The sequence below is a fragment of the Rhipicephalus microplus genome, chromosome X, assembly GCF_043290135.1.
Source record: "Rhipicephalus microplus isolate Deutch F79 chromosome X, USDA_Rmic, whole genome shotgun sequence".
Lineage (NCBI taxonomy): Eukaryota > Metazoa > Arthropoda > Arachnida > Ixodida > Ixodidae > Rhipicephalus > Rhipicephalus microplus.
The window spans coordinates 405407164-405428870 of NC_134710.1; the positions used below are offsets into that span (position 1 = coordinate 405407164).

At 46.0% G+C, this 21707-nt stretch overlaps 1 protein-coding gene across 1 annotated transcript; it reads right to left on the minus strand.

Moving 5' to 3' along the window:
- Positions 1 to 12266: 12266 nt before the first annotated feature.
- Positions 12267 to 16293, minus strand: LOC142776472 (uncharacterized). Its single transcript, XM_075880200.1, has 2 exons — positions 14409 to 16293; positions 12267 to 14325 (listed from the first exon to the last, which is right to left on the minus strand). The coding sequence occupies exons 1-2, from the start codon at positions 14520 to 14522 to the stop codon at positions 13948 to 13950; spliced, it is 492 nt and encodes a 163-aa protein (XP_075736315.1). The 5' UTR covers positions 14523 to 16293; the 3' UTR covers positions 12267 to 13947.
- Between the last annotated feature and the right edge of the window lie 5414 nt (positions 16294 to 21707).

Sequence of the window (21707 nt, forward strand, 5' to 3'; positions counted from 1 at the left end):
TTTAAATCAAATCCTGTACGGAACGCACCACATCAATTTGACGTTTGTGGTGTCTACCACGATCTTTGCATAAGTGGCTGTTAATATGCAAAACGAGCGTAACCCAGTCAGGTTCATCGCTGGCGCTTCAATATTTGTCACTCTGGGGTCCCTGTTCTCGAAATTGACTACAAGCCGTAAGTTAGAGTAAAGAGTCAGTATTTTAATCAAAATAACTTGCATTGACGTCACTATTATCATCATCTTTAGATACCAGCTAGTTGAGATGCTGCATGAACTTTTGCTCGACCGCACGGAGCAAGAAAATGTGGCATCAAATTAGTGCCGAGGCGCTGCGCCCTGCTTCTATGCCGACTTGGATGAAAACATTTGACAGAAGTCTGTCTGGTTCGGTATGAAACAGGGAGATGATATAGACTTCAACCAAAAGTTTTTAATAAACCCGACGTTTCGGAGCCGACTTGGTTCCTTCTTCATGGGTGACTGGTTGGTGGTTCGTAAGGAAAAGGAAGAAGGCATCTAATTTCTGTCTGCCTACAGTCGACACGGCGCAGTGCCGGTGACTGCGTAGGCTACGTAGCAGCAGCGTCTTCAAAGCACTCGAGGGGTGGCTAATGACCTTTCTTCTCTCTCTCTCTGTCGTTTTGCCGTGGAGCGAAGTGGCTCTTGAAAAGGGAAAAGAAGAGAAAAGTGAGCCCCGTTATTGTCTGCTTCAGTGAGCGACACCGCCACAGTAGCTCACAAGGGATGGGGGTGAGGAGGGATAAAAAGGATAGGAGTAAAGATGTGGGAAAGCCGAAGAAGGAGAAGAGAAGAAGAGACGTGTGGTGGTAAGCCACAGCGAGCGAGGACAAACCGAGGGGATAGAAGAGATAGGAAAGATAGAGCACGGTCACTGGAGTCCGAGGACGGGGCGCACCTGCGAGAGCTCCTTTCGGCGTCGGTGGATGGCGTAGAACAAGTCCAGTAAGTCAGAGCTGCACTGTCGTCGGAGGTGGAAGGTCGTCGGCGGCAGGAGATGACGTAGGGCGAGCCCAGTCGGCCAGAGCCACGATGACGCGGGAGATCGCAAGCGCGCGGAGCGCGCGAGCGCACGACCGGTCGGCCCGAAATCCAGCAAGCGAGTCCTGCCGTGGAGCGCAGTCCATGTGTGTACACTGAGGGAAGGGTTCCAAGGGAGCGCTTGATGTTATGGGCTGTTCCCTGTACGTGCCACGACTCGAGTAACAACCTTCTCCTCCAGTTCGGCTTGCTTTCGAGGATGGCCGTCGCTTCAAAATTTATCCGATGGCCCAGTGTCTCCGCATGCTCGGCGACTGCGCTGCGCTCTTTGTCGAACTTTCACACATTGTTGGCGTGTTGCTTCAGTCGTTCCGGTAGGTTTTTCGTCTCATTGATATACGACGCGGGGCACTCGGCACACGGAATTCAGTAAACGACACCGGGGCTCCCGTCCATTGTTGGCTGCTCTTTCGGGTGGAGGAAAAGGCGGCCCAGCGTACACGAAGGCACGTGCGCGATGCGAACTCCTTCCTTCTTGAAGATCCGCGCCAACATCTCGCTGGTTCCGTGAACGTATGGAACCGGTACGCGTTTCGAGGGGCTGCCAATTACGGTTGATTGGGGTTTCCGTCTCCTCTGTTGCTCTGCGCGGCGGGTGGTGGCTAGAATGAAGTACGTACTGGAGAGGCAGAACTCCAGTAGACGACAGAGCTCGCCAACCGCCAAAGGAGTCCTTTCACTCAGGCTTGCGTCCTCCTCAAGCGCAGAACGGGCAGCGGAGACAGCTAAGGGAACTGGCACGTTGGTTAACAATGAAACGACGTCAAATGAGACCATGCTCTCGTCAACGCCGATGCTCACATCTGACGCTAGCTACACGAAGTAGCTGGCGTCACGGACATGAGTTGGTGTCTTGCGGGGTAATGGGGCGAAGATTTGGTGTAGAAAATTTGAAAGGGCTCGGCATGGGGAGGAAGTGAAGTCTACAATCGGTCGGAGGGGGACGTCAGGGTTGTGAATTTTCGTAGTCCATAAAAACTCGGTGCGGATCCGTTACGGCAGATTCGTCGCAGGTAAAGTGTTTTGAGATCCGGGTAATGCTTGAAAATTTCCGTGAGTAGCTTGTTTAGCTGTTTCTGGGGTTGCTTCGTTGGGTCCTTTACTCGCTGCGTGTATGCGTCCCCTTTTAAGAGAACTGAAACCTTCCGATCGTAGTCCCCGCTGTCCAACACCACCGTTGAATCGCCCTTGTCGGCGGGCAAGATGACAATGCTTCGGTCCCGTCGAAGTTCCCGAAGTGCCTGGTTCTCATCCGTGGTCAGATTCTTTTTCCTTTGTAACTTTAATTTTGAAAGGATTCCAATTGATTTCAGCCTAATTTCTTCCCTGGCGCCCGGCCTCACGCTTTCGACGGCTTCCTCAGGCTGCAAAAATTAGGCGCTTTCTTCTTCTCATCACTACTACTACCATCCCCACCAGTTCTTTGTGTTCCCTATTGGTGCAGTTGGCGCGCAAGGAAGTGGAGAAAGCACAAAAGAATGCGAGAGGTCCCGGCTCTGAAATGGCGCGTGGTGCATGTGCATCCAGAGCAGATAGCATTGACCCTTCTCTGGTACTGCTTTCTCCTTCCTTTCTTCCCACATTCCTGCTCCTTCTCTCTCCACTACCAATCCCTTGCGCGTCATTCTTGAGGTGACCTTTTTCAGAGAGAGACAGTAACGATGACGTGCTTTTCTCTTCCTCTTTTCCTTCAGAGACTACTTCGTGAGCGATTCACTATTGTCCCTTGTCTCACTATCAGCCCCTCCATGCGTTTTCCGCTGGCTAGTTTAAGTAGCGCCAACTCGTTCTTCCCCACTTCCTTTACACCTGTCCTCCTACCAGAGGAAGTGGAGGTGCCGCCATGATGTTCCTGCTGCTTTCCCGATTCATGGCCCACCTCTCGACTAGCCCTCTGGAAAGCTCACAACCCTTCACGCGCCCACTCCACCTCATTCATGCTTTCCCACCACTCGGCCGTTGACCCCGTCATGCAGCCTCGTGCGCCACCTCGAGGTGGCACTCCTTGCGAGCTTAGGAGGAAATTCCAGACATCATGACGATAGTTATAGCGCGAGAACAGAACGACGACACAGAGACAAGAAGGACACGAAGGTCCTGTTCTCTCGCTATAACTATCGTCAAGTCATACCAACTAGCCCAAGCCGCCACACTTGTGTGCTTCGTGTCCTTCTTATCTCTGTGTCATCGTTCTGTTCTCGCGCTATAACTATCATCATGTCATACCAACTAGCCCAAGCTGCCACACTTCCAGGCAACACTTGTGGAACAAAGAAAATAATATTTACTTTCTCATCTGTTTAGAAACAAAGGGGAAGAGAAAAAAAGGAAAAAAACTGGCTTAATAACTTCCTTTCGGAGGCTCCGGAACAAGGCGATGGTGGTGAAACAATGGTTTACGCTACCTAAAAAAAAAGCTGTAGACGCACTGGAGGGGCTTTAGTCCCTTGCACTGGCACTCTCAAGTGCGATAAACGGTCATGGTGGCCGCGACCCTCAGGTACCTAGCACAGCGAACCTGTCAGTGACGTCACGTGCAGCTTATGTACTCGCAAGGCGCGCCCGGTGTATATGCGGAGCGTCGAAGCACTTGCTTTGAATGCGAGTCTTTGTTGCTCGAACGGAAAATGTGTAATAAAAATAGCTTGTGGTGGGTCGGCACCTATAATCTTGCAATTTGTGAGCAAAAATTAGCCAACGGTTGTTGGCCACCCTATCGGAAAAAAAAAACGAATGGTGGGCATGGTGGAAACCACCACCCACCATTATAGTGGATTAATGTAGTGGGTGAATGGTGGGAAACACCCACCATGGCGCATGGTGGGTATGGTGGGTGCTGCAGTGCCGGCAACACTTGAGCGCAAAATGACGTCAAAATCACCGTGACGAGCTGCCACAAAAAATAAAAAAGAATTCTATAAAAACGGTATAAAAAACACCCGTCCCGTAAAAAAAAAAAAACAAGACGCCATGGAGGATCGAGCGTGCAACCTGCGGATTCTCATTCGAAGACGCTAACCACTGCGCCACACCAACATGACGGGGGTTACGTGTTAAATACTTAGTTGGCGTACAAACTTAAGGTTCAACTTAAGTTATGTTTGTCGTGTACACAACTTAGACAAGATCTACACCTGCTACTAAAAATTGCACATTTATTAAACACAAGCAACTGCGCCCTGTAACGATTGCCACTATGTTATTGGCACTAGTGCTATTTTTTTTTTACAATTCACAACTTAAAGGAAAAAAAAACCAAGTGGACTGGGGAGCAGCAACAGTTTACCGGCGGGGTCTGCCAAGTTTAATATCCATTTCGCGCTCGTTCTAAAGGGCGACATCTGCTCACGCTTTATGACGCTTCTAGGCTCATTTCATAGATACGCCCGCCTAATTTATTTGAGTGAGTATTGGGATGCTTTTCGCGCAATGTAGAGGGCGGTCGCGCCAGCGCAATGCTGTTGCTCTTTCGCTAAAGCAACAACTACATAACGGCTTGGCCAAAACGAATGCAGTGTACCGGAAACATTACGCTATCATAATGGTTCACCAAGAACACGAATTGCCACGTCTGAGTTCTCGTACAAAAGCTAGAGAAGTGCCGGCGAGTGCGACCGGCGGCTGTCGGTGAGAAGACACTAAATTACGTTCTCTGGGAGTGCTTTAATCGCGTCGCATCGATGTTTGTTGCTTCTTGAGCGAACAGCATACACAATGAAAAATGCTTCATTTAGGTTAATTGATGCCATATGGCTGCGCTGTATTGTCATACTTAATCGTCGTAATCATGTATTCTGAAACCCGGAAGCACGGATAACACAATTGTACGGGCTCGGTCAGTAGGCCTAACCTTTGGTGGAAATCATGATGGTAGAACATGTAGTGTACAGATCCCAGCTTGGTACACTATATAATTTGCCCGCCATTATAAGCCCACCCATCATCTGCTTACTGCTTCCCAGCATTATCGCGATGGTGGGCAGAGCTTCTCAGCTTGGTACACCATGTGGCCCACCATAACAAGCAGCACCCATCATCTGCTTAGTGCTTCCCAGCATTATCGCAATGGTGGGAAGAGTTTCTCAGCTTGGTACACCATGTAGCCCACCATAACAAGCACCACCCACCATATGCTTAGGGCTTCCCAGCATTATCGCAATGGTGGGCAGAGTGTCCCATTATTGCCCACTATCTAGCCTCTGCTTTCCACCATCATTTCCACTTTACCCATCATCTGTACACCATACCACCCAGTATGTCCCGGCATAACCACCATATTTTCCACTACGTCCCACCATAGCCATCATAATTTCCACCATGCCCACTATTATTTCCACCATGCCCACTATTATTTCCACTACGCCCACCATGTTTTCCAGTATCCACCATGGCAATTTTTCCAATAGGGCACCTAAGATCTAATGTCTTGTCTTAAAAAATTATAAAGATTTTACACATGCCCACGCGTGACCAGAAGACCAAACAGTTTACGCCCAGAAAGCTGTTAGATTCAGTGAGACATGACGCTGCCCGACAGGCAGGCATAAAGTTTTTCTATAATGTTTATATGCATGTATTTAAGGCGGAAAATTAGGAAGCCAAATTACGCAAAAGCGTTAACATCCAAACGCAGAAAAATTTAAACGCCAGAAGATAATTGTACCCAGAAGATGAAACACCGGGAACTATACTTGGACCATCTTGGGAACCACGTGAAATTCGATCGATTCGGAGAACAATGGACGAAGACACAGTGTAGTGTGCTTCCAGAGGGAAAAGCTAAACTCATTTGCAGGGGCTGTTATGCTTTTATGTTTGACAAGAAAGTAGGTTCTGCCACGCCGTGCCGTGGTGGTCTAAAAATTATGGCGCTCAATTGCTAACCTGAAGGTTGCGAGACCCTACCCTCGCTATGGCGGCTGTATTTTCGATGGAGGCAACTGTATTGGAGGTTCGTCTAGTTCAATTTAGGTTCACGTCAAGGAACCCCAGGATTATATTATTATTATTATTATTATTATTATTATTATTATTATTATTATTATTATTATTATTATAAGTAGATTCTGAATGCTATTGGAGGTGTGAGACGTGAGTAAAAGGCAGCACCAAAGTGGTTACTGACCTTCCTGTAGAAGGTAATGCCATTATCTCCAATAATGTGATTCATGCTTTTCTGGCTCATCATCTCCTTGAGGAGTGAACAAGCTGGACTCAAAGACAACGTCAAGGAAGTGATTAGAGACAATGAACACCACTCACAGAGCAAGAACCAATGTTTTGCTATAGCCCCCCCCCCCCCTTGTTTCGGAAGACGTACGCGAGGCGGTATGCCACCTGCATGGTTGGCTTGGTGTACATAATTTCGCTTAGTTGCGGTACAGTTTTTGTTGGCCAAAGAGGCCAGTGCATAAATGACCGAATTAGGGAGCATGAACTTTCTGTTGAATATTACTTTTTCGGCACATTTGCATGCGCACTGTGGTTCTTTCAAGTGTGAGCGAGGGTTTTCCATTCACCCGTTCTTGAAAAGAGTAATGATGCCTTGGTGGGTCAAATCACGAAAGCACACTATATAAAGAAAAGAAAGATATGCGTGTTAGTGATATCTGGTGCTCTGCAACGTGGGGAATTCATTTTTAGGATTTTTTTTTGTTTAGCGGCTTTTTCATTATTTGTTTTTTTTTAATCTGATCACGTTTCTTGAGAAGCAGGTGAGGTGATGAGCGCAGGCATTGTTGCTATGGTTATATGTGCCCCTGATCTTCTGAGAATTAAGGTTGTTGTGAGTTACGCCATCGCTGTTCTGTCCTTATTTGTTTTTCTTTTATGATACACATCTTTTTTATTTGCATCACAGTAACCATGCATCAACTAGCCAAACAAAAAGTTTTATTAAGCCAAGAGTAACGTGAAAATTATTTCACAGCTTCCCTATGGGCAACCAGTACAATATTGGCGTTTCAAATTTTAAAACATGTTTCTATGAAATGCAATATAGATTGCATGCACGCGACGTCATAGTCATTGCTTCCTAACATACTCGTTCACCAACATGGCACCTTTGACGTAAAAGTAGCATAATCACAGCGCGTTCAACCTGCGTCAATATGATAACGACGCTGCGAGAATTTTGTTGGCCTCTGTCTGTCAATAACAAGAAAACTTTGGCAGCAATGAAATAAACGTGAATGTACGAAAAAAGTCCTGACATACGCAAGCGCTGTCCTTCGTGTTTACTCTCCCGCTGTATAAATTTGTGGATGAGGAAATGCCTGCTCGCCCAAACACTCCTTTTTAATTGGTTACGTCAATAAGAGAAATTTAGAGACACAATGATAGCATTAACCAGTGACGTCACAAACATTGTGTCTGTCATGTGGTGCCCAACATTGCACTTTAAGTGACGTACGTCTATGCAAGGAATCGCTCATCTTTTCCATGACATATGCAGCTATGCATTTTTTTTCCTTTTTTGAGGGCTTGAAACACTTTCAAAGGGAAAATGGCTGTTGGAAAAAAAGGTGCAAAACGTACAAACATTGCACAAAGCCGACGGGACCTTTATTCTAGCAAAATACTTTATGTTCGACTATAGCTACTTTTTGGGGGCCTTTTTGTCGTTTCGGCATTTAAATGTCTCGTAATTTGCTTTTTCAGCCTTTTAAATTTCAGTTTTTTTCTCAATTAGACTTTTTATATTTTTTCGTGTTTTAAGTTTTAGCCTTCCGATAATTCGTCATTTTCAATTTCCCTGTTTTGAATGGCTATAAAAAGACGAAAATTGAGAGGCCAAATTAAAAAAAAAAGGCCGATTGTGGGAACACCCTAAATTATAATGCCTAAAATCTTCATGCTGAAAAATAGAAATGGCGAGAAAACATAACGCTGGAGACTACGTGAAAGTTCTTTCATTGACTCAAAGTTGTATTTGTTCGCAGGAAAATGAACGAAAACACGGTGTGGTATAAAACGCCAAATATTGAGAGGCCGAATTAAGGAAAGGCCGATTGTGGGAACATCGTAAATTTTAATGCCTAAAATCTTCATGCTGAAAAATAGAAATGCCGGAAAGACACAACGCTGCAGACCACGGGAAAGTTCTTTCATTGACTAAAAAATTTGTTTGTTCGGAGAAAAATGGCCGAAAACACGGTGTGGTGTGCTCCTAGAAAGGAAAAGCTAAATCTTCGAGGACGCTAATTGAGCTCCGCTTTCGAGGGTAGGACGCGGTAGCGTAATCATGCTCTATGCACATCACCTTCTCAACTGCTAAGTGCATGTCTCAACCATGCCGTGAGAAAACGAACAACCTTGTTTGCAACATTGGCGTATCAAATTTTCCTAGAATGTACGCTGCAAGTACAGTTAAGTGCAGACCATTATTCTTCATTTGGCGAAATAGTGACGAAGTCACTACACGTTTGGAAGGCAACACACGAACCTATGCAGATGATGCATTGGCATCATCTTTGCTGATGCATTAACAGCAAATGATAATTAAGCAGGTCTAAGAACTTTATAATGCACGGCCCTTCAAAGCACCCACTCGTTGCACAATTTAAATTTGACACCTGGTGCGGAGTCTATGCTTCTGCCAGGCGATATTGCAGGCGTTAAGGAGGCTCCCTCCACTCCACCTGGAAATAGGCTGAAATGTCGGTGCTCTGAGACCTCAAACTATATATTTAGTTGGAAGCAATTTGTGGAGACGGGACTTTCTTGCTTACTTGCTTGACCCTTTACAATTGGCTCATACTCATCACAAGATGGATTAGCCATTAACCCGGTGGTGTATATAAAGAGGAAAAATTAACAAGAGCAGGTGCAACTCTATTGTGCTTGGTGCGTCATTGTCTTCTCCTGGTCGAATTCTTGTAGTCCACACTAGCACGCTACACATTTATGTACTGTTTTATTTTTTCGAAAGTAGTTTGAAAAAATAGGGTGGCTCTGTGGTAGTATATCTGTTTGCCACGCAGAAAGCCTGGGTTCGGTTGTTTGTGCGTTGGCTGTAACGGAAGTTTGTTGTTGTCTATGCTATTTTTTTCTCAATTTTTCGACCAGGGGCGAGATGCTGCATCACTCGCAACTGACTACATCGACATCACAATTTCTGTGAACCGAGTACATTGATGTCATTGCGTTAGACTTGTTTGGCAGCTGATCTGGCCAGCTGGCCAAAGCCAAGCACCTAAAAACGGGACAAACAAAAATGAAACTCGGTTTTTATATATCACGTACACGCATGTAGCCTGATAAGTGGGGCCACCATGATATGTGCTCACTGCGTCTGTGCACCATTGTACTTATACTTATTGCTACATTTGCAATAAATCAGTTGTAAGTAGTACCTGTCTGTTCTCTGTCTCTCACATGTGTACGTCTTTTGTAGCGCTAATAATTCCATGTAATGAAGAGCATGCTGGCAGATGCCGTTTTCGTGTGTCAGATGGTCGAGAGAGGAGGTGGTGGTTGGTGCATAGGTAAAAAGGAGAAATCTGGGAACTTAATTACGGGCTTGTACATGCGTTATCTGCACAGCCGCACTGTATGTATACCTTGTGCCACACCTGCCACACGCAAGAGAAAAGTGAAACAGAGTATCGGCATCACTTTTTCGCCCTCCACTTTCGTGCGATAGGTGTCCCGGCACGTGGAATGTAGCTGTGGTAAAGGTGCGTGCACACGCCCTAAGCGTCTACGTACTGGTGTTTACTAATAAACAAGCTTGCTTTACTGATTCTTTTACGGAGATGAATAAAAAATAAGCAGAACTAATTTTAAATAAGCAGACTAATTGCACCGCTTTGAAGTCTGGATGCCTCCCACAAGACATAACAAGGGGCCAGCCTAACTGATCAAAACGTGATTATAGCGACAATTAATCTTTTGAAAAATAGTAAGCGCATCTTACAAACATCTGTGCCCCGCCGCGGTGGTCTAGTGGCTAAGGTACTCAGATGCTGACCCGCTGGTCGCGGGTTCGTATCTCGGCTGCGGCGGCTGCATTTCCGACGGAGGCGGAAATGAAGGAAGCCCGTGTGCTCAGATTTGGGTGCACGTTAAAGAACCCCAGGGGGTCTAAATTTCCGGAGCCCTCCACTACGGCGTCTCTCATATTCATATGGTGGTTTTGGGAGGTTAAACCCCACATATCAATCATTACAAACATCTGTAAGATTTCTATCCTTGAGATATTTTGCTATCAAGACTTTTTCTTGAACATGCTTTCTCCTCCGTTCATCCCTCCCGATTAGGACAATGTTGGTGACCCTCACAAACGCTTTTTAAAAGTTACTGCTGAAATGTCACCTCTCATTGTGCACAGGCGTCCTGGCACACAGATGGCAGCAAAATGAAGGAGGGACATGCGTTAGAAAGCAAACTACGGAATTAGTGTTGAATGAAAAGAATAGCATGTCTTCTAGTCTGGGATCAACATTTTTTGTGTGGTAAACACAACTGCTCAAGTTTACGTAGTCTGTAATTAAGATTGAGATAATGGCTGTAGTTCCGATGGTTCAGATGATCACGACGACACGTGGAAGGACTGGACTGCTCGCTCAACTCCTGGCAAACTTCGGTTTATTTACACACTGACACTTATTTACAAAAAAGAAAAGACCGGAGTGGCTACTAAACCAACTGCACAGTAAGCGCTGGCCTGTAGCAATATTAACGTCTGCGTTAATTGCCGAGCCCTTCGTATACTCCGCACGTCGACACCAACTTCTCGATGTAGTATCAACCTTGGATGAGAGTCTGCGCTAAGCACGTCCTCTGTCCCCGCTTCCCAATCTCGTTCTCGAGAACCAAGCTCCCCTTCTCTCCATTTCTCTTCATTAAATACCTCTCGTCTCATCTGAGACAGCCTCGTGAGTTGTTTGCTGCATTGGTGAAGCTCGATGCTTCACCGTTGCAGCAAACAACTCTCCTTTCCTCCGAGACGGGTCTCCGCCTCTGCGTTCCCACACTTTGCTATCCTCTTCCCGTCTCATCCACATCCGGCAGCACTCCGCAGCCTGGCGGAGTTTGTGGAGGAGTCAGGAATTGCTGCCTACCGCTGACCCCAGGAGCCCTGCTGCCCTTGCCTTTGCCGACGGCCTGCTGCCTGCGCTGAAGCGGACCGGACATCCCTCCTACACACCACACACTATTTCTCCTATCCTCTTTCATCCCCCTCTACCCCACCCCAAAGGCACTGCGCCGTGTCGCCTGTAGGCAGACAGAAATTAGGTGCCTTCTTCCTTTTCCTCATGAACCACTAACAACAACAACATCGGCTATGAAGAACTCCGTCATTTCGTTGACGTACAGCTTAAAAAATACCTTCGTGCGACAACAAGCCTGCGTAGACGGCCGGTCGGCTGTCTCGCGTTAGTAGACACGATTCTGCCGTATATCCACCCGTATTGTTACAGCATGGCGCCACGTTATCTTGTCGGGAGCGGCGTCGCGACAGCGACCACTTATTTTTCAGCCTGGCTCACCGTGAGAGCGCTACGGACATCCGGATGTCTTCCCAGCACAAAGTGCGGTGAACAAAGGCTCACGGGGTTTGACGACAAAGACGCGTTCCGAGAAGAACGGCTTAGTCCGCGTCTGGGCAGCCTCTTTTCATTAACTTCCCTTTTCGTCGGGCGCCGTCTACCGACTGGCTATTCTCCGCGTGCCCCAAACACAACTGTATATATTTCACGAACTGCCAAATTCAGAGCGTTCTAGGAATGAAAAATTAGAAATCAGTAAAGGAATGCTCCTGGAAATAATTGCCACTTAGTTGCTGCAGCGCATTTTGACAACATGCTTGTACTCTACAGTTGCGGAGGTGGAAGGGAAAAGGTCTGTTTGCAACAACCCAGCGAGAAGGATGATTGAAACGAATGAGCCTTGCTGAAGTGTTGTAGGTCATTGAAAAACATGAGGCTTTAAACAGACAATTGCTCAGACAAGCTGAATAACCTTTTCAAAAATGTGAAAGTTATCAAAAAGATACAAACTGACTTTCCTGGGCGCCTGGTGCCCGTATACATATGGAATGTGTAAAACAAGTTTTCAGTCTTCTAAAACTTTGAGAGTAGTAGTGGTTAGAAAAGGAAGAAGGCACCTAATTTCTACTGCCCGGTAGGAAGCACGCCGCAGCGCATAGGAGAGTGTCTTGCTACAAATATTCTTCACAAGGTACTGCCAGAGTCCTTCAATGCTTTTCTGGTCACGAAACTCCGCCCGAAGGTTGATATAGGGACAAAATCTTTCGCTAGAGGCGCCACCCGTCGTATGGGGGCCACAAGCCGCCGCCACTGCTGGGCTTGTATGCGCACTGCGGCCGGCGTTTCGACGCGATTATGTGCGTGCTGTTCTTCCTGTTACCTTTTTTTACGTCTCTGAACGCATCATTGCCACCAGATAAATAAGTTGAAACGGGATCCAGTGTTGACGACGAATGAGAGCTGTTTACTTTGGAACGCACGCGTAGTTTACTTGGAAGTGCGGGCCCTCCTATTAAACAGCAGCGCATTAAAAGTGTTCTCACACCGCGCGATAACGCATTGTGTCAATAATTGTCTCATAGCCCAATTACATGCATACTTACAATGCCTCAAAGCGGTACTTGCGAGCTATAGCTCGCAAGTGTTGAAAGGCGATGCTTATGCTCCATGCTCTTGATGCGAGCAGCTACTGCTTGATCTGCTCGACAACATGTTTGTATTTGCGCCCGGCCAAAGGGCGATTATGTTTATCCGGTAGGTGAGCTTTATATTCTGGTAGGACCGCCAATAGGGGGAGGAAGGTGAACGAAATGAAACACGACTGGGTAGTACAGGAGCAATCACATTGGTTTATATCCGGCTCGCCTCTCGCGCGCTACTACCCAACTATTCAAATGAACTGAATGGTTGAGCCAGAAGTTTTATTCCAGACCTTTCAATTGAGTTTATACCCAAATGCGCAGTTGTTTTGGACACACGTTTGAGAGCGCCGATCGCTTTTTTGACGCGGGGACTTTCGATGCCGAGGGCTTTCGCGACCGCTCTAAACGTGCCCAACATTTGATTGATCACTTCTTTCCACGCAGTTTACACGGGACACCCGCCGCTTGACGTTTCCTTGTGTTTACTGTTTAGGGCATTATTATTTACCAGCCGACAACCCATAATTTCTCCGGGAACGGAAGTACAGCAGCCTAATCTGGAAGTTCCTTTTGATGCCAGTGCTAGCCGCTTATCCGCCTCTGCCACTACCGAGGTACCTCATCACACATTTGTTTTTATTTTTTGGGTTGAAGGCGGGGAAGGGCGGTTATGATTTAAGGCATGCAATAAATCTCAAATTTGGTGCTAATGATACGCCGCCTAGTAGTCAGATGTGTACTTATGAATGGAAGATTCACATATGGTGCATGTAATGGGGAGAAAGTTGGAAAACAGTTATTTACACAAAATACACTGTGAACAACACTTTGGAGAAGAAAAGCACTTGAAACTATTGCAGCTGTTCTGAGCAATGTTACACAATCTGTGACTCTACTGTACAATGTGTATTTCGTTTCATTAACAGCTGCACTCTGCCTTAGCTCACTGCCTATAATAAACTGTATTTGAATATACACTATTTGCACTATATCCAGATAATTATGAATAGTACGAAAGTATTACAGTGTAATGTATACAAGATATACAACACTATATACAAATGAGAAGGCGTGCTCACATACACAGCCATAACGCTTAACACTGTGGCTTCCGCCCACCACTTGCAGGGCATGAACTGCGCACAGTTGCCCGCGAGGCTTTGTTTTTTTCTCGAGTGAAGAAATGTAATCTACATCTCAAAAAAAGTGTACAACCTCAGCTGTTGTCCCTAAAAAGTGCAACAGACAACCTATAGACTTGCTGACGCTGTGCAGCTGTCGAGCAAAATGCCCTCAACAATCCTCGCGTACACGTCACCGCATGCAATGTTTTGCACCGTGTACGTCTCTACAAGTTCTTCAACAATTTTCAGGAGAGCAAGAAGACGGCTGCTAGGTACTTTCAAATAGCTTCTCGATTTTGTTTGGATCAAGGCAGATGGCTGACGTGTTGTGCTCAACATCGTTTCGATGCAGCCTAAGCAATCCAAAGTAGAAAACTTCTTGGCCACATATCCGCCGAGGTAATCCAAAATGGAGTCTTTGGTCGAAAGGGGGCCAATGTCCTCCACGCAGTCTGTTGTTGGCTCCAGCAGGACATCGTCCAGCAGAACAGCTAGTGTGTCCACCTGAAATGTGCGCAACTTCCTGTATTTTCAAGGTGATAAAAAGGAAACTTCAGGACACATACAGGACACAAATTGCTAAATACCTGAGTCGTAGAGGGCTTTTCCTTGTCAAAAAGACCTTGCAGAGTGAGAAGCAGTTGTGGCCCGCTTCCGTCAACTCGCTTAGGTGGCCGTATGAGGTTGTTCACCGACCGCATCCGGTATATAAACAAAAACTGCTGAACAGTTGGTTGGCCCCCGTCTCCTGCGACATGCCTGGCTATCCCAAAGAAGCGCTGGACAGGGAAAAAGAAAGGTATCTGTACCAACACTCCGTGCCAAAAAGTACCTGAATTACCTCTAAAAAGTCTTGGCCGAGGTTTCCAACTAGAACATAACGGAAGCCAGACTTCAAGAGTCGATCAAACAGGGCCACCGTTCTGTGCAGCGTTATCCTCAGTGCACCACAAGTTGGTTTGCTATGAAGCACACCTGCCTCTACTTCGCCAGGCTCTCTATATATGTATGTGCAGCAATCCTCCAGCCACTTTATGTTCGCCTTCAATGTCTGCAATGCAAGAAATATTAACCTTGAGTACACTATAAAAGAAAAACATATTTGGGTGTGATTTACTCGCTCACCGCGATGTGCTCGGCTTCGTTGTATTGCACGTCCTGTGGTCTTCTTGAGTTGAGGCAGTCAAATATATTGTTCATCTGCTTCGTGAAGTCGTATGTACCTGCGGAGTTATGTAGCTTTTGGCAGCCTTCTTGCTTGCTATAAAACTCCATTGCAGACGCCGTGCTTCCGCTGAAAAGCTGAAAATGATGGCACACTGTTGTTGAACGAAAGAGCTTGCATTGAAATTTGTCTTTTTTGACAAATCATCAGCAAAGTTTTGTGTCATTAGTTCGCCTGTAAGTAGCCTTACTGATTACTAGGAGTGGTTACTCGCCTGAACAGCAAGCCGGACACTCATCTTCTGGAAGGCGTTCGGGAAGATGTGAGCCCTTGTGAGCTTCGGGACAGCCCGGAGACCAGCCTGTTGCTCCTCGTACTCCAGCAGGGCAGAGTAGTGGAAGTGATGGACCTCATGTCCTTCCGGTAGCTGCGATAAAAAGGTGAAACCATCCCTCGCAAAGGGAGTAACCTGACGTGGATACGAATTACTGCTTACCAGAAACTTTCCAACCTTCTGAAGATTGTTCCTTATGCACTTGAAGACATGCGGTGGATCAATTAGTGCCTGCACTGTCCGTGAAGGGTCACATGGATGCTGGAATGAAGTTTGGAGCTCTTTCTGGTCACTGTTTATCCCTGAAAAGAATACATCAATGCAGTTAGTAGTGTTCAATTCTTAATTTGACAAATTTAACTCATGTCCCCAGATACTAACCCAAGCTCCTTAAAGCTGAACGATTTGGTGTTGAATTGTCGCATGTAACAGCATCGACAATAGCGCCAGCGTTCGAAAGGTGCACAATGCACTGGAGCAACAACTTCGCTACTATCGAACCAGGGGCTGCACCGGAGGAACAAAAGGTCCCAACAGTCTGCGACCATCCTCCGGGAAATGGTCGGAAGAGAAAGACCAGGACGTGATCGCCATCTTTCTCACAGTCCGATGATCTTGTGTGCTCAGCGAAGTTAACTTTTCCGAGCAGAGCCATGTCTGACTCCCTAATGTGCACACTCTTTCTTACGCTCATTTCATCGAACATCAGGACACTTGTAAAAAAATACAACTTATTAGACATGCACCGCATATGAGATATGAAGTCATAGAATGCAGTAGTAAGTTTGTGCATTGTTCCAAACCTCCTCTCGCTCAGGAAGTACTTGTAGCTTGTCTTTAGGAACGGTGAATAGACTGCTGTCAAAACTAAAGTCAGTCTTGAGGCTCCTCAGGTACGTGTAGAGGGTGCGAGGGTTGGTCAAGGGAAGGTACTCATTCTCGTGAAGGAATGTATAGACCGCTGTCGACTTAACCTTCAGTAGCAGGCAGTCATAAATCCATGCTTTTTTGTACCTAAAGAGAGTGCAGGCTCGTTGTGCATTCAGGTAAACCGAGGCTGGTGAGTGAACAGTGCAAGTGCATAACCACAGCAAGCAGAAAAAAGAAGATGCACGACATGCATCACACCATCTTTCCTCATAACGCATTACACAACCACCACGTTTAAAAATGCCTTGTCACTTTCAATATTAACATGCACCCCTACTCCAGTACAAGAGCAACAGACAGCTTGCATTGTGCGATCATGCAAAGCGGGCAATTTAGGATTACTCTGACATGCAATGCTAGCGTGCACTGCTCTTAAAAAATATGCACAAGACAGTGGCACGAAAAAGAGGTGCGATTATATTCATAGCTTCGTGGCAGTTAAGTGCGACTGAAGATTACCTGGCAGCTTTCGGAGATTTCGCGTTTGCCTTCATTATGCACTGATCGTAAATAAGCTTCTCGCGGGTAGATAGCTTGTCCAGGTTTTGCAAGAGTCTTGCATTTTTGTTGGCCAGGACCCTCATCTTCGCAAGCTGCTTCTGACACCGTTCGAGTCGTTGCCGCGTACTCGAAAGCTGCGCCTTTAGCGCCTGCACTTCAAGAAACGAACACACTGCCTGTTGCGTTTGGCAGGCTTGATCTGCGTGTCCGCTATCGCTGGCTGCTGCATCTGTAATACAATTCAATAACACTGTTTAGAAGCACCTCAATGCCACCAGCCGCTAACACAGAGTCATGCGACTGAGGAAACAAAGTAACGCCGCGACTAAACCGGCTCAAGAGCTTACCGTCACTGGCTTCTCCTGCCGAATCGGTGTTGACATTTTGGCATTCCACTGCTGCGCATTCCGGTGACAATTCGCGCCGCCTCTTCGCTGGTTGCCTCTGAGTCGCAGGCCGTGAACGCGGTTTCGGCTTTGTCAGGTACGCCGGGAGCCCGTCAAAAATTCTTGGAACCGCGTTCGTGCGAAGCCTCGGTCTCTCTCGCTGAAGCGACACGGCCACCCCGTTCACGATGTGCTCGTCGGTTCTCACAACGTCGCTAGCATCAAAATGCTTTTCGCACACCCGAACGTTCTTACTTTCGAAGCTGAAACCGCCAGCTTCCATTCGCGGTATAGCTCGCTTCCATTTCTCTCGGAGTTCGGCGCTACTTGCGAAACAGAAGAGCGACGCCTTTTCTTTGTTGCTTCGGTATCCGGAGCTGCAACCCGTCACACAGCACGTCTTAGGCATTGTTCGTTCGAATTTTCATGCCATCCACAGGAAGTTCGCGTTTCGCTGATGCAGAAACCACGAGCTGCCACCACACAATGCCTTCGGGATGCCGCCGCGGCCAGTGCGTTCCACCGGGTGCAGCGGGGCGATGGCCCCCCTAGGACGGCTTGCGCCGCGTAGCGGCCGCTCTTGGCACCACATCAAGCTCTCCCATAGAGTGACGGAGAAGTTTCGTGACCAGAACGGTATTAAGGGACTGTGGTACTGCATACGAATCCCCCTTGCCCTCAGCACCTCCTGAACATTTTAAATATCGTGCGTCCTGGCACCATTGACCACTGCTGCAGCCTCATCCACTACATCTGGCTGGCAACTTCTCCAAGTCCGCTGTGCTGTTTCTGCAAGCGTTCTGATGTTCCATCGTGTTGAGAGAGTCATCGCCAAAACGGTAAGTGTCTTTCGTGTCCTTCTTGTCTCTGTGTCGTCGTTTTGTTCTCGCGCTATAACTATCGTCGTGGTAAGCTACAATACATATACGTCTTTTCCTTTGAGGTACCGGGAGCTTTGTGTGCATGCTCTGATTATGGCACGTATATACTCTACAGTGTTATTTTTGCTCTCTTAAACATTCGATGTGCTATTGTAAGCGTAAAATTTGTTAACTTTAAAAAGAAAACGAATCTCTTTTTCGTATCATTGCGAGAGAATAATATTGTGTCCCGTTCCAGTTTGGCTTTGGGAACCACTAAAGTTTGATTGTAGTCTAAGATTAGATGATACCAGTGGTGGCTGGAACTTTGCAGCCTAATTTTAGCATGTCAATAACAAAATCTGAACATGAACACTAAATAAACAAAGTGTTGCAGCCGTAGGGGCTGATTCAAAGTTGCGCAGGGCACTTTAACTTTTTTTAGTCTTTAACAAACGATGCACGTAGTCTGAAAATTTTTGACTAGTGGAGCGTTAACAGAGAATCACATTCTCATTATTTCTAAAAAGTTTATATCTAAAGTACTTTATATCTAAAGTATTTCTTAAGTATTAAACATACAACTATATCTATATTAACTCAAGTTTTCAAACTGAATATACGTGCTTGGCTATGGCGTTCATAATTGTTTAATACAGATATTTCCCTAATTCTTCTCGCGTGAACTTCTGCATCATTTACACTTGTAGGAAAACAACAGAAAATGGTATACCTAATTAGACTACCCCTGTGGCGTTTACAATAAAATGTTGTCGCAAAGGTTAGTGAATAAAAACTAAGCAAACCTATCCTCACCATATAGCAGATTGGTTGCACACAAGAACTAAAGGCGACAACCTTAATGCTGAAACAAGCACAAAATAATATCATTTACATTCACCATTTGACAAACAAAGGTATGCCTACCTTTTTTTGTTATAGAATCTTCTCAGAGTGTGCTGTCATCCATAAAATTTTGTTGAATGAGCGAAAAAAAAGGCACATGTTTTAGCACCGTTTTCTGCACAAAAGGCATGACAGAATAACAAAAATATGTCCTTTGTTGTGGAGGAAATCACGTTTATTGAAAGATCGCAATTTTCGAGCAAGTGATTTTCACGCTAGCGCCCCGCTGCACAAAATGATTTTCTTCTTGGCATATATCTTTAGGTACTACTGAGCAGTGAGCAAACATATGCGACATAACGTCACAGCCAAGCCCTTTTTGTTACAGTTTCGATGGCATCAGTTATTATTCATAGTTTGTGGTCGGACATTTCGCAGGTAGCTTTTTCTAGTCCATCGCCTTAACGATTCGGCCACGACTGTGCGCACAGGTAGCTTTTTCAAAAGTGCTTTTGGCTTTTTTTGGGCGCGTATGTATGAAGCTTATTCGCTCACTTTTGCACGTATGTGTTTTGTTGCTTGTGGCACCGTCATCATGGTTTTCCAATTTTTATTTCAGAGCAAGAGGTACCTCATCAAATGGAAAGGCTACTCCAAATGGCACTGCACCTTGGAACCTAAAAGGCACCTGAATGAAGCCTGCGTGCGGAAAATCAAGCACCCAAGCAAGCCATTGCCACGGCGACTGGAAGCTGCTTCTGAGGAGGTCCTTTACGCAGTGCAGAAGAAACTTTCCAACTGCCGTCGCTCCAGTGGACTTGTCAAAGTGAACGTAGACCTCGACATATTTCGCTGGATATTCCACGGCAAAGGAAAACGCCTCGAAAAAGGTTGGATTCCATGTTATGAGTCGGACTTTTCTAAATTGAATCTCCCCTTTAACTGGCATACTCGCGAAACAAAACTGGGAAGTGCTGTCACTGTTGACTTCCCAGTGCGGGTAAAAGCATCAGTAACGCGGCAAAAAGCGTGAAAGCGTTTTCCCTGCGGCTTCCCCGTGGAAAGCTTGCAAATGTTTTTCGTAACTAAAGTGGCAGCATCCTAAATTTAAACTTCGTAAATGTTTCCAGCCTTGTTGTCCTGAATTACATCGTGTTTTTTTTTGTTTCTTTGTACTCCATATTTGCTCCTTGAATTTTCTATTGCGCCAATAATTTTTACAATGCGTTCCACTTGACACTTGCTTCAAATAGTTCTTGACCAAAATTGATTTTCAACCTCGCAAAAAACTTGTTTGTGTAACTTAACCTCTTGTTGTATAATATCTGGTTTAACAGCAGAGTCGTTTGATAGTATATTTTTCTGCTTTGTATCTTTTTTACTAGCCTTTGGCATGGCTTCCGAAAGTGTTGGAGCACTTATTGCTGCTAGCATTGAAAGTTCAGGCGTCACCTTAACATTAACTAATGAAATAGCCATCAAACTTCGCCCCCAAAATGAGCTTCTGTTGAGGCCATACTCGGATCTTGTTAAGCGCTATTTACCAGTCGGATCTATCATTCCGGTTGACAACAACCATTTAGAGAGTCGCTTTGAAGTTTTGTGCCGATGTGCTGAGAGGCGTTACAAGGGTCTCGCAGGTCGCGCAAAGCAGAGCTTTTTAAAAATTCAGAGAACAGTGCGGATCAATATAAGCTGCGCATCAGCAGGGCGCAGTGTAAAGGACGTTATCATCAGTGCTTTGGAAGAAGACTTAAGTCGTGTCGAGGCTGCGTCAGCGCAAACTATAGAGGCACTCAGACAAAAAATCGCATGTTTTGAAGAGAAGTGTGCACAGTTAGAGAAAACTGCAAACTATAGTCCGTTACCCATGCCTCTCAACAAAGGAAAACTGGTGACTGAAGGGTGTTGGAAGACCAATCTAAGAAAAATCTGCGCTGCAGGAAGTTCTATAACGGAAGCTCTAGAGAGCGTGCTTGAGACCTATGGTCTTAACTTTTGTCAACTTGTCATCGCTGATCTCAGAGGCCTCGTTCACAACATCACAGTTGGTGATAATGGACAGATCCACGTGAAACAAAACGTTAAACGTGGCTTTTCTGGTGGCTGCGTGACGAAGTATGATACCCTCACTTCTTCTGACCAACGGGGTGTATGCAGCGTTGCGGCGCTCTTAGATAACCATTACGTTAGCAATGTTTTCTGGGAGCAGCTTTCAGCCGAACTTCCAAACTTGCCAACACTCGGGATTATAAACTCCTACAGGAGGAAACTCGACGGGCTCGTTAGAATTCGCAGGACGCCTGGGCAGTCCGCTGGTGCTCAGGTGTATTTTGAAGAAGAGTTGAAGGTAGCAGTACAGGAATGTGCTGCCTCTAAAGGGCTTACTTTAGAAGACATTGGCAAAGAACCTCTGTTAGTCAAGGTGGAGGGTGATGGTTGCGTAGTGAACAGGCGCAAGACGTGGACAACGCTGTCGTTTGTGATTATTCAGAGGGACAGGAACTTGCAGAGCCATAGACTGCATCGTCTCCTGGCTATATCGGAAATACAAGAAAGTTATTTTAGCATTAGAAAGTCCTTTGTTAGGCTAATAAGGGATATAAACGTGGTAGCCGAAATGGGTAGCATTCGTGTAGGTGAACATGAGATTTCCGTATGCATCTGCATCGGATCAGATATGAAATTTCTGCTTGTTGTTCAAGGGCTTATGTCAGCGTCGTCGAAGTTTCCATGTCCATTTTGTAGAGCCAATCCAAAAAAACGTGTTGAAAGTGGTGCTAGCATCACGGAGTTCAATACTCCTCCACTTCTTGGTACGGCAAAAAACATGAGGGGAGATTGTTTAAGTGAAGCCAATGGCA